Raw genomic sequence first — 14351 nt, forward strand, 5'->3', positions numbered from 1 at the left:
GAAACAATTAAGCATTGATGAATAACTATTAATTTAGTCTTGTCACGTTAAATATATTGAACCTATTCAAACATATCAATAATATACACAAATGACGCTACTCTGGATAAATCCCTGATCTGTCTTGCTCTAGTAGAGAGTAGTTGTGTGGAATCACCACATCGGACCAACCCCGCAATGCGGAGGCGTCCGTATGTGGAACCTTCGTATGTATGCCTCGCGTTTGTTTTATCGGAGCGCGAGCTTGCGTGGAAGTGTCATGGCGCACACGTGCGGATACTACGACCAACAATGCATATGACTGAGTCGCTCTACTGGATTGCATTTGACCACATCCCCACATCGGAGTACCCCACGATATCTCCAAGCAAGGGAAACAAGTCGGTCCTCCAGTGTGGAGTTGCCCGTGCTTGGTCGCGACTCTCGAGTCTCCTCTAGACTGTCTATATTAATGTACCTATGCAGTAGATAAATCAGATTTTCATTCAAACACGCTCATCGCAATTTGATCTTTTACAACAAAACTTTCAACAATGGATGCAACAATTGAATGGTTCGGTCTCACCACCTTTCGCATCAAGACCAACGGTCTCGTCATCTTCTTAGACACATGGCTAGACCGCCCAGATGTCATGCCCAAAGCGTTGGCTATCGACGATGTGACCGAGGCTGATTACATTTTCATTTCCCACGCACATTTTGACCAGTAAGTGCCGCACCATTATCTACAAATTTACTTCACACACAAAGTCGACTCACGATCTGTCTCTCAAACAGCCTCCCCGGCGCTGACAAGATAGCAATCAAAACTGGGGCGCACGTTATCGCCAACGGTGAAGCCATCAACATCCTTCGGTCAGCTGGAGTGCCCGAGGACCAGTTGATTCCGGTAGCTGGTGGCGAGCGTATTCCTCTTTTCACTACAGAGTGTCGTCAAGCCGCGGCTCGTGGAGAAGTCGACGTCGCTCATGGGCCACCAGGAGCACCTGCTCGTCCAGACAATAAGTTGGCGGCGGCTTCCGTTCAAGTGTGGCCTTCACTGCACTGCCTGTTGCCAGGTAGCTCACCTGCTGACTTGCCAGAGATCATGGATACAGGCAAGGAGTACATTGGGGGAGCAAGCCAGTATGCCTGCTCACTTGATATCACATTCATGATGAAACATGGCCTTCTCAAGATTGGCGACCACATGCCGCGTGAAGATATGGACGAGGGAATGCGCTCTTTCGCAGAATGGATCAGTGGCCCAGCAAGTAAATGCATGTCTCCCTTTGACGGAGGGCAGCTGATGTACAATTTTCTGTTCGGAGAGGGCAAAACTCTGATGTGGAATGGGCATCTGGGTGCGTATGATGGAATACTCAAGACAGTGCAGCCACAGCCAGACGTACTCATCCAGGCGATTGCTGGGCGGGGGAACTTGAACGGGAGACCGTTTGATGGATCGGCAGCACAGTTTGCGGTGAAGCTGTCGAAACTGCTGGGCGAGCCGAAGAAGATGATTTGGTGCATGCATGATGACATGCCAATCCCGCCTCGAAGCTTGAATTCAGGACCAGCTACGCAGGCGATTGAGAACGAGACAAGCTCTAGGGTGACTGTACCAAGCCTGGGTATAGTAGACAAGCTCTTCTAGTCAGATCAGTATCATGGCATAGGTAGTAAACCCACCAATACAATCATGAGATTTATCATTACAGACTTGAGTTTTTACTCTTGGCCAGCTGCTTGAACCTCATCACTTGCATCTACGTGCTGTCGGGCCTCCACTCAATATAAATCTTGGATATTAAATCTGCTGAAAATAAAAAAGGTTCATATTGTACCAGCTATGTTAATATCTACTGGATTTGAACATACATATCCAGAGATTAACTAAATCAAAATTAAAAAAATGTTGTATAAAACTAACTGAGGTACCAATAATGTAGCAGGGCGTAAACAGTGATTAGAGCAGTAGCATCACAGGCCTCTTGATAATATTTATAGAAGTGAAAGCAGTGTATATTATTACTACAGAGACTTCTACTTAGGTCCCTTAATTCCTGATTTTCCAGGTGATAGAATATTGTTAGGATCTAAGGCGGTCTTGAAGCTATCAACAAACTTTGCAAGGGCATGCCCGTTGAATGAGAAGTGATTTCTGATCTGATCCATGTACTCAACGTGAGTTCGATATGTAGTTAGTCCGCGACGGACAGCATCATCGATTAGCTTCTGGCAGAGTTCATGTACCCGGTCCTTCTCCTCAGGAGCATATACTACCAAAACGATCGGGATGATGTATCGAGAATAAGCGTGGAAATCGGCGAAGAAGTCAAACTTTGCTTCAGAGACCATCTCTTTGGCTGCCATGTACCATTCAAGCAATGCCGAACCCGAGGTAGGGATGATTGGGGCAAAGTCTGTGTGTCCACTTCCAGGTGCGAGGCGGTAGTCCATCAGGGATAGTGACTCCAACGTCGGAACGCCATTATGGGGGATTCCTCTGGTTTCCACTTCTTCTGCTCGAAGAAACTTGCCTGGGCGACCGCCAAAGTGCCTCACTTGGAGCTGAGCGCCAGGAATCTTTGTAATGGCGCGACGCAGTGAACCGACCAAAGCTGGTACCACATCCGCGTCACCTTGGATACCGAACTCTGCCCTCCAAGATCCCCAGCCATACCTCAATTTCAACTCGTTCAGAACGCTCTCTGGAACCTTCTTGTTAGGACCGAAATGTGGTGCCAGCGTTGCTTTACAGGCTTCGTCCTCGCACAGGATAGCCTGACGAAAAACATTGGAAATGGAGGGATGGTTGGTAACGACCCCCCGCCTCTGTAGGTTGGCCAGAAGCTCTACAAGCTGTGTGAGATCTTCTTCCTTTGGCACGCTCAGCTCACAAGCGGTGTACGCCTCGGGAGCCGGGGTGATATGAATGCCGAGTTTAGTCACCACACCTGATTAAAGATTTAATATTGTCATCCCGGCTACATGCTTTCAACTGGGAAGGGAAATACTCACCCAAATTTGATTGGTAGAAAAGGCCATCTACGCTCGGTCCAAACCCGCTAGACGGTAATCAGCATGGTTGTAGAGAGGCGATACCAGATTGCGGAACTTACGGTTTATAAAGAGGGAACAGCCGACTGTCATTCATCGCACCCATTCCAGTTCGCAATAGCTCACCGCTGGGAAGAACGACCTCCATGCCGCACTGCGCCTCTGTGTGCACGCCATCAGGAGTGTAGCCGAAACCGTGTTCCAGCGTGTTGCCCAAGACAGACCCCCATCCGATCGCGGCACAAGATGGCCATAGAGCGAGATCGCGACGTTTGATCTCTTCGTAGAGGTCAAAGAAAGAGACGCCCGGTTCGACAATAGCATACCCATCTGCCTCGCTGACTTCGATAACGCGGTTCATTCGATGCAAGTCGAGGACCACACTTCCTGGCACAGCAGGTGACGAGCCGCCATAGCCAAGGTTCCTACCTCGGGATATAGTCCACAGAGGCATACCGAATCGATTTGCGAGTCGTAGAATCTGCTGTACATCCTCTACAGACGCTGGCCGAACGGCGCCACTGGGCATGTGCTGATCTTCACTGACTACTGCGTATGGGTCGCCGTAGCTGTGCTGCTGATGAGGCCCAATTAAAGCGCCTGTTGATGCGTCACGCGAGATGTTATCATCTCCCACGATTTTCGCAAGCTCATCGAAGAATTGGCGATGCTCGGCAGGTCCAATACCTAGGGGAAGGATGTGAGCTGGGGACGACATTGCTGCAGGGTTAAGAATTTTTAATAGCTAATTGAGAATGAGAATATAGTCTTGAGGTAGAGCCAAATGTTATGAAAAATGATACTTTGTAGAACTGTCTCTTATAACTAAGATGTTGCTTATATAGTAGTGAATAGAACATCGGATTAATATCATATACTAATGCAAGGTGCCAACAAAGGTGCTATCCCCGCATTGGAGTTAATGATTCATTTGGAGCTTACGTCTGTGACGGGGCGGAGTGCAGGCATGGTATCTGATGCTATGCTCTAGCCGGAATGATGTATGGTGATGTTGTGGGGGAGGGGCCGAGAGGGATCTTTAAAGTGCTGAGCATGCGGCGGGGAAATGTCGACAGCCGGATAGGTCGGGATTAATGAGAGTCTTCTCCTAGTCCCAGTTATGCGCAGCTGAATGTCTCGACAATGTGACTGTGGCTAGTTGGCAGTATGCAATTGGATATGGATAAGATAAATGGCATTGAATGGATCTTCATTATGCATAATCCATAGACCAGCCAGTAATTACCTATGTACTTCCGTGCGCGCACCGTATGTAAATAAATGCACCACTCCGTTGCAGGTTTTTGGTTGTTGGTCGTTGGTTTTGTTCTTTGCTCTTACCCCCTGTAAATGAACCTTTTAAGTTAGACTAGTTTCTAGTCTGTCATGTCTGCCTAATAAGCGGCTCGGCGAATTCCACAAGAAGTTGCTTCAAGAAGAGGAGGCGAGAGGGTTCGTCGCTACCTAGGTATAAATACCTCTTTCCTTAACTACTGCCGTACTCTTATCCTTCCACATCTTTCGTACTCAAAAACTCCCTCCAACATGTGTGATCATGGTAGCTTACCATCGCCACCCTCATCCGATGATGGATCCTATGACTCAGATGAAAATTCCGGCGAGCCACGATTGACACCCCAAGAACTCGGGGCTTTGTTTGTCGACTTTTACTCGTTCATGGCAACCCTAAACTACGACAAATCTGAGCTCAAGATTCCCCCACCCACTGGATGGCCAGGTATCACAACAGAATCTTGTGGAGGTACAAAGTCCGACTACGCTGTCGAGGTTTTGCGCCATCTACCTTACTTCAACAGCAAAGGCAAATCTCATATCCACTATAAATCTAAACTATGGGACCTTACCACTTGGACCGCCGACGATTTCGAGAAGCACAGAGAGATCTACGATTTCGTGGAATTCTGGTCATCGGAAAGTGAGCAAGATCCTGGCGATGTTATCTGCATTGCTGAAGGCTATGAAAGCTACGGTCGCGGACTATGGCTTCTTGTAAACGATTGTGAAATAATCGAGGACATGCTGAAGGCGGATACACTATCTTCTGTCCCAGTTGAAGAATTCTTTGCAAAGCTCAAGGATCAATACGAAAGATTACAGCTGATTCCTGGAGAGGACAAGGTTGCAATTGAGGCAGAGAATGTTCCAGAGCGCCGTGAGAGGATTTCAGAGGAGGAGGTGAATAGCCAATCCGTGGAATGGCGAACAGACCTTGATGTACAGTATATAAGGCAGGTTTACCGTGACTATGGGTGGCCCCATTCCTTTGATTCCAAGGCTGCTTCCAAGGCAATAAACGATTGGCTGGAACCTGGAGGTGTAGGTACAGGAGAAGGACCAAGGGGCTTTGCCTGGGAGGGTCAGTATTCAGATTGATAGATTCACGGTTTTTGGAGCTTTCGGCAAGTCTATAAGAATTTTTGTAACCTATACCTATTTTAATGAAAATGTTAATTAAAGCTATAGTGAAGGACATAAATTAGCCACAATCCTCTTCAGGACGGCAGTGCACTTACTGATAAGAAGGACTCACTTGAAAGCTGAAGAACAATCAGTCTGTATTCACGAGAGGTATTTTAGGTACTAGCTCTTCTAAGTACCCAGCACAGAACTCAGTAAGAGGAATGAACCGTTCCTTGTTATCTTTAGAGTCTGTGTATATACCCCCAAGACCTTGCAGCCCTTCCTCGTCATCAGGATAATGCTGTGAAGATACCCAGTAACGTCCATCAACCATGTCCCCCATCAAAGGCTCCCTCGCCTCCAGTGCCTTTGAAGCAGCTTCCAGCAGTCTGCTGGACATTGGATACAGCCAGAGATTCATATATCTACTCATAAAGTTGCTCTTTCTGCAGGTCCCATGGTAGAGAGGATAAATATGTCCAGTAGCGATGTTGGTGCCTAGCTTCACACTTTTGATCCATTCTTCAGTAGGCTGTTCATGATCTATAGCATCGTATAGCTTGGTTAAAGCATTTACGAGAATACCAGGCATTCGAATAGTGAAAGGCTTGAAAGGGTGTTTCTTCTTTGAGATGTTGCCTTTCACTACACTGCGGTGTCCAGGGCGGTCAAACGCAATGTTGCGCATCCAGTCCACACTGGCGCATTGAGTGCAAGTAAAGGCTGATTCATGATCGACAGCCATGTGATAGTCCGTTTGTTCAGTACCAAATTCGCTGAATTGTGGAAGCTTTCGCGTGCCCTTGAGGTTTGGGATACTACCACCAGTGACGGCCATAGCGTGGTTGACTTCCTGACGGGCATATAGTTTGCCCAGGCAAAATTGATCCGAGTTGCGATGATCGAATGTGGCATTCCATGTACCCTCAATCAAGGTCAGTGCCGCATCGACACAGTCGCGTAGATCACCCAAAGTACCAGAGTTGAGATATCTGGGATCAGCATAGCGCATGCTACGGTCCTGGGTTTGTTTGCCGTAGACATTGTGGGGAGGAACGATTCTGGAACGGCCTAGCACTGTGGCTCGTCGCGTTCTTGCGGAAAGCAGTATTTTTCTGCACCCCAAAGAAGACTTTTGCGAAGACCTTGTTCATGAGCCTGGACAATGGAAAGACCGTACTGATCAGCAAGAACACGGCCATGACGATTCATGATTTCGAAGTATTGGTTAATTAAAACCTCGGCAGGTAGTTGGGCCAGCACATCATGACCATCTGCGATAATGACCAGGTCGTCACTGTATTTCCCAACAGGCCCGTTCAAGTATCGTAAGATGCTGTGAAGCTTTGCAATATGGGCAAGCTTCGCATCAAACTCATCTTTACCTTTATAACCAATTCTAGAAGGGACCGGATATCGATTGGCAAGTACAGATATAATATTTGCGCAGAGTTGAATAAGGTAGTGCAGTCTAGACGTCTTTGAAACATGGTTACTTGTTGGTCTCTGATACTAGGCGACTCCAATAATATTCTACAATGTAATTTGGTATGGTCAGAGTTGAATCATCATGAATTAGGTCGCATGGCTACCGTTGGATTAAGTGCGTAGTAAGAAGCAAAGATAGATAAGATGATCCGTGGAGAATTGGACAAGTAGCATTCTTGGTCAAAGAGTGTCTAATACGTACGCACTATTGTCTCTCTACATTAGCTTTACTTGCTCATCGATGTCTCAGAAACACAGATGTGTTAAAATTTGTATCAAAATTAAATAATATCCTGTCTTTCAACCGATCTGTGGATGAGAGCAATTATATGTCTGAATCCAAACTATGGATAGTCATATCGAACTGTTGTCGTGCGCGTCTGTAAAATCCCATCCTCACTATTATTATCCCCAGTTGGACCGTGATTCATCAGTGACTCATTTGACTGCCCACTCAAGACTTTCACGTCCGTTTTGCCCATCCCTTCAGGCCTCAAGGTGGTTCTGTTGAAATGCACATCGTGCTCCAGTTCCACCAGGGTATCAAACTTTCGCCGCGGTCCATTTGAACCACCAAACGTTCGTAGCCCAAAGCTTGCACTGGCGCTATTTTGTTCGCTTGGTTTACTTTGGCTTTTGTCGCCGAGAACCCGAGGTGCGACGTTTTTGAGAAAAACCCGAAGAGTGGGGAGGGAACCGCACATGATCAATAGATTGGCTTCGATGATGCTACAATATCTCAGTCAGTTATTGTAGTATAGGTCGGAGAGAGTAACTTACACCCACAGGCAACCTTCTGCCAAGGACCAACTCTGGTCTGGGTTCGATAAACTTGGCAGTAGTAAGACCAGTCGAACGACGGATGTGATGAGGGTGATTGAACCAATGGCAAATAAGCCAAGTACTCCGAGCTTCTGTCGCGTAGACATTTGCAGCCCGACGACAGTTGGAATAGGTAATATCAGAAGCATAACGTCTGTGATGCAGCCAAAGGCAGCTTGCGTTATGTAAATGGGAGGACGGTTGATACAAGTAGCATTGACAGATAGTCTCACGTCCCAACCCGCCGCAATGGGTTTACAGGCGAAGAGAACGCTGAACCAAATGCCGACTAGACTCGTTGTGCAGATGATTCCCGTAACGTAGACCGAGTATTGATACCACCTTGCTGGCGAGAGGCGATAGTAGAAGAAGCAAAGCGTTAGTTTCGATAGAATGGTCGTAGGAATATACGTCAGAGTTGTACACATAACAAGCTGTAGACTGTTAGTCAGGCTGTTGAACTCCTGGTCTCAAGGGCTAAAGACATACCAGAGCAGATTCAGTGTTGCTGTCAACGGGCATTTCCCAGGCATGGACACCAAGAAGCTTTCGTCGATACGCATCAAGAAGAAATGATTGAGCGGCTATTGAAAGGATCTAATCAGACAGTTAGCAGACGTTCTTAGATGCATACTTCATCCAGCCTACCCATGCGAAAAGGATCAGATCTGCAACCCACGTTAGTTTGTATTCCAGACAGTAGACATAACTAACTTACAATCATCAATCATAAACTTGCGCAAGATCACACCATTAGTATACATGCGCTGTCCCAAAAAGGCCGTCGCAAACGCAAACTCCATTCCAAAGATCCAATAGGCATTCCTAACCATTGACCCATCCGTTTCGGGGTTGCTAAAATCGACCTGGTACCCAGCAGGTGGTGGAACTGCTACCTCGACACCATTTACAACGGGGAACGACATTAGAAAGAATGGTCTGGTCAGGTTTCAGGAATAAGAAAGGCTGGTATTCGGTTGTCAAACTGCCATCAAGGCTACTTGATATCGCGAAACAACATGAGAAAGAAAAACAAAACAATAAAGATACTCGAGATCTTTGGTCACAAAGGGCAGCAAGGCTTTACATACCATAGACTATGCTAGTATAAACTTCGAATATAACAAGGGGGACCATGGAATCTATTTGTTATGTTGTGTATCCCAGTCGACGTGTCAGGAGAAAAGGGAACGGAGAACGGAAAATATTCAACAGGGTACGGATACTAAGTTTGAGTTCACAAGCCGCCCGACCCGTCTTTCAATGCAACTTTACCTGCTCTGGATCTGATACGCAAGAGGCCAACAAGACCAAAGAGAGAAGAGGAAACGTGGAGTTCTTGTGGAGATAACAGAGAATCCATTACTACAAAGTACATGGCAGCGTAGGGGATAGTGACAGGGATTGTAGCTTGGCCTCCAGAGATTGCCGTCAGCTCTTCCACTTAGGGTTTGCCAATCGCAACTGCCGATACAGAAATAACAAGGGTTGGAATCATTACTAAAGCGATTGAGATAACATTGATATCCATATTAGCGCAAACCGTTTGTTTTATATTTAAGCTTAATTGGAATTATATCATGTATCAATTTAATCATGATATCGTTTATTGATCTTGATGCTATGATGTAGTTCTAGACATTTTGCTCTGAGAACACCGATATCTCATGCAGAAATACTTCATGCATTGCAGCATCCAGAGCCGTTCTGTTGGTTTCCCCCTGTTTGAGTACAGGACCCTTGCAAACTTTGTTGGCGGGTAAACCGAGCCTGCGAACCACAAGTCGGAACCTTGAAAGCCAAGGTTACCTTGAAATTATTTGTAATAAGTGACAAAAAGTTCTTCCTGCTTCGTTCTTCAACGAGTTGTAAGACGGTGGCTTGATCAGGATTACTTGTAAGCGTAATTATGAGCCAGTTTGTTTACTCAATTCTCGCAGTACTGGCGCGTCTTCCAAGAACACACTACAGACTCAGCCCCAGGAGCTGCACTACCGCAGAGGTAGGGATCTACAACTCACGGACCGGGATGAACAAGCATGCATAACTAGATCATTACGAATATCCGTTTATATCACTACATTGCCCTGTCAAAATGTGACGTGATAACTTAATATGCATAGAACCGAGCTTTTCTTTGCGCCATTTTCCTTCCCCTTTCTCATAACCGACAAGGTTCTGGGCTCAAAAGTCCACCAAACGGTCTAAGGGAGCAATCACAAAAGAAGAAAGCCCTCCGCACAGGCTCTTTTCTCCTTTCTCCAGATCATTTCCTCTCTTGCCGTTACCACCATCAGATCATACCGTCCGTTCCATGTTAATATGAGGTCGAGTACTCCATCAGTTTTGGGTTGGGCTGCAACGCTCCTCGTCTCAGCTACAGAGGTTGCCGCCATGCAGCAAGACAACTGTGTAAGCCACACGCGTCATGTTTTGAATTGGAACTTAATGCCTAATCATCCCTCGTTCAGTGTGCTTTACTTGAAGCTGCAGGCTTGAAACACGTTTACTCTCCCAGCAGTGACGGATACAAGACTCGCACGGACTCTTATTTCTCTATATCGTCACAGTTACATCCTTACTGTATCGTTCAGCCCGAGGGTACTGAGGATGTCTCAACCATTATCAAGACTTTAGTGCCTGACACCACCTGCAATCTGGCCGTGCGCAGTGGTGGCCACACCGTCTGGGGAGCTAACAATAGTATGTTGCGGCCCTTTGAACTTGTTTAACTTGACTTTGTCTAATTGTCTACAGTTAACGATGGCGTTACCATCGATCTAGGTATGTGTATTTCTCTTGTTTACTTATAACAACATCTGACCGCGTATAGGATTAATGAACAAGACCACGTATACTCAGGAGACAAAGGTTGCTCATGTTCAAGCTGGATCAATCTGGCGGGATGTTTATGAAGCTCTCGAGCCTTTCGGTGTCACTGCTGCCGGTGGTCGCACCTCAACTGTCGGCGTTGCCGGTTTCTTAACAGGCGGTGGCAACACTTTTTATACTGCCCGTCATGGTTTCGGATGTGACCAAGTCGTCAACTTTGAGGTTGTCCTTGGTGACGGGTAAGTATTACACGTGTTATCCATAACGTTCCCAACTGACACTTGCCTAGACGCATCGTCAATGCCAACAAAACCGAAAACGCCGATCTTTGGAAAGCTCTCAAAGGTGGATCAACCAACTTCGGCATCGTCACCCGCTTCGATTTACAGGCCTTCGACGCTCCTCTCCTTTGGGGTGGCCTCGTCACGTACACGACCGAAACCACAGATGCCCACGTCGAAGCTTATAAAAACTGGACTGACAACATCGAGGGTTACCAAGATGGATCTGTTATTCCCTTTTGGAGTTATACTCCTCAAGCTGGAAAAATTGGCATCACGGTCTCGTATGAGGATACAACTGGTGTTGTCGCGCCCAAGGCCCTTGATGCTTTTTGGAAGATCCCATACGAAACTTCCAATCTGCGCAAGGATACCCATCGCAACATGACAGTTGAGCTCGAACTCGTGGCTGGATACCGGTGAGTAGTTGTCGCCCTGTGGCTAGGGAGAGGTACTAACCCAAGTCAGAAATGTCTGGTTCGCCATCACCTTCAAGAACAAGCTTTCCATGTACAATAAGGCTCTTGAACTCCATAAGCAATTTGTCAGTGACTGGAAAGCCCAGTCTCCAGATGGAGACTTTATCTGCCACGCCATTTTCCAGGCCATGCCCACTGTCTTCTCCAAGCACTCGCTTGAGAGAGGTGGTAATGTCGTCGGTCTCGATCGCGAGAAGGACAACGCCGTTATGTTCCAGGTGCAGCACATGATGAACGGCGTTGAGCAAGAGAAGCTTGCGCGTGAGCGTATGGTAAAGTTCCGCCAAGCCATGAAGCAGTACAGTGTTGATGAAGATGCCGCTGTGGAGTGGGAGTACCTCAATTACGCCGACTTTACCCAGGACCCTCTCTCAACTTATGGATCGGAGAATGTTGAGTTTATTCGAAAGGTGGCCAAGAAGTACGATCCAGAAGGCGTTTTCCAGACACGATTCCCTGGTGGTTTCAAGATTACCAAGGTTGCTTGAAGTGTTCAGCGACACGGTCTTGATTCGCAAATTGCAATATGTATGCCAACATGAATCTGATGATAACCAAATAAACATTATTGATGACTCTGTGATTTACTATTATGGAATAGACCCTGCTCGTCCTGACTTCGAATTATCCACTATGGGTCTTGGCCCTTCAAGAAGACCAGATCAGGCATACGCAGATATTCCTCGCCTTCGGGAACTAACTCAATCTCACTGTCCTTCACACCCCACTCTGCATAGCTCTGCGTGATTTGCTGTGACTTGAGTGGCGCATGACTCCCAGTTGAAAGCCCCGTACCAGATTGGTATGATCGATCCGTTGTTGTAGGTAATTTTGGGCGCTTGACAAATTTCTTCAGGCCTGGAAGGCAAACAACAATCACCGCTGTTGTCATCTCAGCTGTACATAGCGTATTGCCAGAAGCGTCGTCAAGTTGAAAGCTGGCTACGTTGTTGATGATGAAACGCGTGAGGTTGACAGTTATCGTAATTGCACCCAGAGAAAAGACTCCAATCAGGCTGAGCTTCTGTTCTTTACGAAGCATTAATTGAGGAAGAATGAAGAATGGGAAACAAAAGACTGAAGCTATTAGATAGTGCAATGTCTGAGGGGGCTCACTAGACTTACGTAGTAGATCTGTGGAGAAGTTCATACACCACTGTGTAATGAAATTTGGAAAGGCGTTCCATGCTGAAAGTAACTGATTCTCAATTGACCTGGTGGTTTATCCAGTTAGCAAGCTAAACAATAAATATATCACGTTGATCCTTACCAATTGTTTGATATGTTTCCTGCAATTAGTGTGTTTAGAAGGAACGCAACTATCATACAACAGACCAAGTATGTTGTGATTGCGTACAATGCTATCCTTAGAGATCGGAAGATATCAGGTATGAGGCGCCAGTAAAATGCAGTAATCGAGAGTTTGGGCCAGTATATTCCAACATCAAAGCAATACCCGGCAATGAAGACGGTCTGAAGTTCTCAGTATCAGCTCGTCCTTGTCAGGTTGAGTTATCCAGTGGGTTTCACGTACCTTGAGATATCTGACATCGTGCACCAAGCCTTCATCGTCTGTGACTGGATTGTTGTCTACTATATCGGTAGCAATTGCCGACGACACAAACCATCCCACAGCAAATAACCATCCTATCCAGGCAAAATGATCAGACACAGTAAGCGTTCTTCTTTCAAGGCAAATGCGCGTCCAGTATCGAAGGATAACAACGCATAGAGCGAGGATGACAAGTATTCCTTGGACGATCTACCAAAATGGTCAGCTTCATATCGGGGTTGGGCGTACGAGAACAGAAGCATACTATTAATGCGGTATCATGCTGCATAGTTCTTGTTGGTATTGGAGATAGTGGTGATGGAAGCTCTTTTTGTCTAACCGCGTACTGTCATATGAGTCAAGGACATGAATGAAGTAAAAGGGAGTAATGCGTTGGGTATCTATTGTCAAAGAATGAATGCCTATCGAGTGGCAGAGATCCAGTGACACGGCACACGCACCCTGTTTGCTTGGCCAAAAACGGGTTTTAAGTTTACGCTATGATGAATCCATGCCAGTCTACAGACATACCGGTATTCATTGCCGACAACAATAGAGCCAGCCGCACATCGAGAAGCAAGGGAGGGAGGGTTGAAATTCCAGGGAATGAGTTCCCGGAAGTGATGAGAAGTTGGATTCTTTCTTTTTCCAGTACGCAATGCATGGGATCACTTTTATGAACCTTCATTGACAAATCAAGTCATCTGAAACAGCATCATGTTGCACTCTGTGATTGGACTACCAAGTTTACGGATGCGGCCCGGTTGCAGAGACGAGATTGTGAATCTCTGCTAAATCCCGCCACCAAACGCCACCGTTCCACCAAGATTTCTCTTCTCGCATTCCTTTACTTGCATTACGCCCGTAGTCAATTGTCTTTCGCTCATATCATTTTTAAACAATTAAAACTCTCCGGATCCGGGAATCCACTATACGCCACAATTGGCAAAAGGCTCTGATAGTCATTCTAGACTCTCGTTGTTGCCACTGCTAATTGCACTCTTGATAGTGGACCAACCATGATATAAACAGATCCATATCTGCAACGGGACTACATTTCCTTACTCGGATTAAGGAACTCTATGATTATCCAACATTGGGGACTCGAGATCAGGCCTTGTCCTTGTAACTGATGACTTATTGTTGTTGTGATACTACTATCAATTCTCACTATTATGTACTCACAATATCCAACCCTTTTTTGAGGCTAATAATGTTTATATATTGATACCACGAGTTGCTAAACATAGATCATGTGTGTATCGACTGTTGCAAAAGATTGTTCAGTGGCAACTATCTTTGAGATGCATGTTGCTTTGCACGATCATATTGGCCTTTTACTTGAGGCCTCTACTGGCCTTCAAACTACAATAACTTTTGAGCAGTATATAACTTCTGATGTATCCCTCGTCACGGATCAGAGGGCTCTCTGGT

The 14351-nt window shown here is 46.3% G+C and overlaps 6 protein-coding genes across 6 annotated transcripts; 3 read left to right on the forward strand and 3 right to left on the reverse strand.

Annotated features, from left to right (window-relative positions):
• Positions 1 to 533: 533 nt before the first annotated feature.
• FGSG_04727 (uncharacterized protein) lies at positions 534 to 1636 on the forward strand (the record flags this gene model as incomplete). Its single annotated transcript, XM_011324866.1, has 2 exons — positions 534 to 706; positions 778 to 1636. 2 exons carry the CDS (start codon positions 534 to 536, stop codon positions 1634 to 1636), a joined length of 1032 nt encoding a protein of 343 aa, XP_011323168.1.
• Positions 1637 to 2025: 389 nt separating this feature from the next.
• FGSG_04728 (uncharacterized protein) lies at positions 2026 to 3760 on the reverse strand (the record flags this gene model as incomplete). The annotated part of the gene is made up of 3 exons (XM_011324867.1): positions 2026 to 2939; positions 3004 to 3050; positions 3105 to 3760. The coding sequence occupies 3 exons, from the start codon at positions 3758 to 3760 to the stop codon at positions 2026 to 2028; spliced, it is 1617 nt and encodes a 538-aa protein (XP_011323169.1).
• A 959-nt stretch (positions 3761 to 4719) lies between these two features.
• On the forward strand, positions 4720 to 5526 carry FGSG_04729 (uncharacterized protein; the record flags this gene model as incomplete). The annotated part of the gene is made up of 2 exons (XM_011324868.1): positions 4720 to 5379; positions 5521 to 5526. 2 exons carry the CDS (start codon positions 4720 to 4722, stop codon positions 5524 to 5526), a joined length of 666 nt encoding a protein of 221 aa, XP_011323170.1.
• Positions 5527 to 7295: 1769 nt separating this feature from the next.
• On the reverse strand, positions 7296 to 8817 carry FGSG_04731 (uncharacterized protein; the record flags this gene model as incomplete). The annotated part of the gene is made up of 5 exons (XM_011324869.1): positions 8492 to 8817; positions 8422 to 8441; positions 8263 to 8370; positions 7732 to 8207; positions 7296 to 7680 (listed from the first exon to the last, which is right to left on the reverse strand). Exons 1-5 carry the CDS (start codon positions 8697 to 8699, stop codon positions 7296 to 7298), a joined length of 1197 nt encoding a protein of 398 aa, XP_011323171.1. The 5' UTR covers positions 8700 to 8817.
• A 1241-nt stretch (positions 8818 to 10058) lies between these two features.
• On the forward strand, positions 10059 to 11919 carry FGSG_04732 (uncharacterized protein). Its single transcript, XM_011324870.1, has 6 exons — positions 10059 to 10185; positions 10245 to 10476; positions 10531 to 10557; positions 10607 to 10844; positions 10895 to 11305; positions 11355 to 11919. Exons 1-6 carry the CDS (start codon positions 10096 to 10098, stop codon positions 11851 to 11853), a joined length of 1497 nt encoding a protein of 498 aa, XP_011323172.1. The 5' UTR covers positions 10059 to 10095; the 3' UTR covers positions 11854 to 11919.
• Positions 11920 to 11996: 77 nt separating this feature from the next.
• Positions 11997 to 13206, reverse strand: FGSG_04733 (uncharacterized protein; the record flags this gene model as incomplete). Its single annotated transcript, XM_011324871.1, has 5 exons — positions 11997 to 12442; positions 12491 to 12579; positions 12636 to 12838; positions 12900 to 13127; positions 13183 to 13206. The coding sequence occupies 5 exons, from the start codon at positions 13204 to 13206 to the stop codon at positions 11997 to 11999; spliced, it is 990 nt and encodes a 329-aa protein (XP_011323173.1).
• Between the last annotated feature and the right edge of the window lie 1145 nt (positions 13207 to 14351).

This window comes from Fusarium graminearum, chromosome 3 (genome assembly GCF_000240135.3).
Source record: "Fusarium graminearum PH-1 chromosome 3, whole genome shotgun sequence".
Taxonomy (NCBI): Eukaryota; Fungi; Ascomycota; class Sordariomycetes; order Hypocreales; family Nectriaceae; genus Fusarium; species Fusarium graminearum.

Bases quoted from the DNA above. Each gene is read 5' to 3' on its own strand.
- FGSG_04732 (XM_011324870.1), top strand. From the start codon at position 10,096: ATGAGGTCGAGTACTCCATCAGTTTTGGGTTGGGCTGCAACGCTCCTC. The intron at 10,186-10,244 runs GTAAGCCACACG...TCCCTCGTTCAG, and splicing joins CCATGCAGCAAGACAACTGT to TGTGCTTTACTTGAAGCTGC. The intron at 10,845-10,894 runs GTAAGTATTACA...ACACTTGCCTAG, and splicing joins GAGGTTGTCCTTGGTGACGG to ACGCATCGTCAATGCCAACA.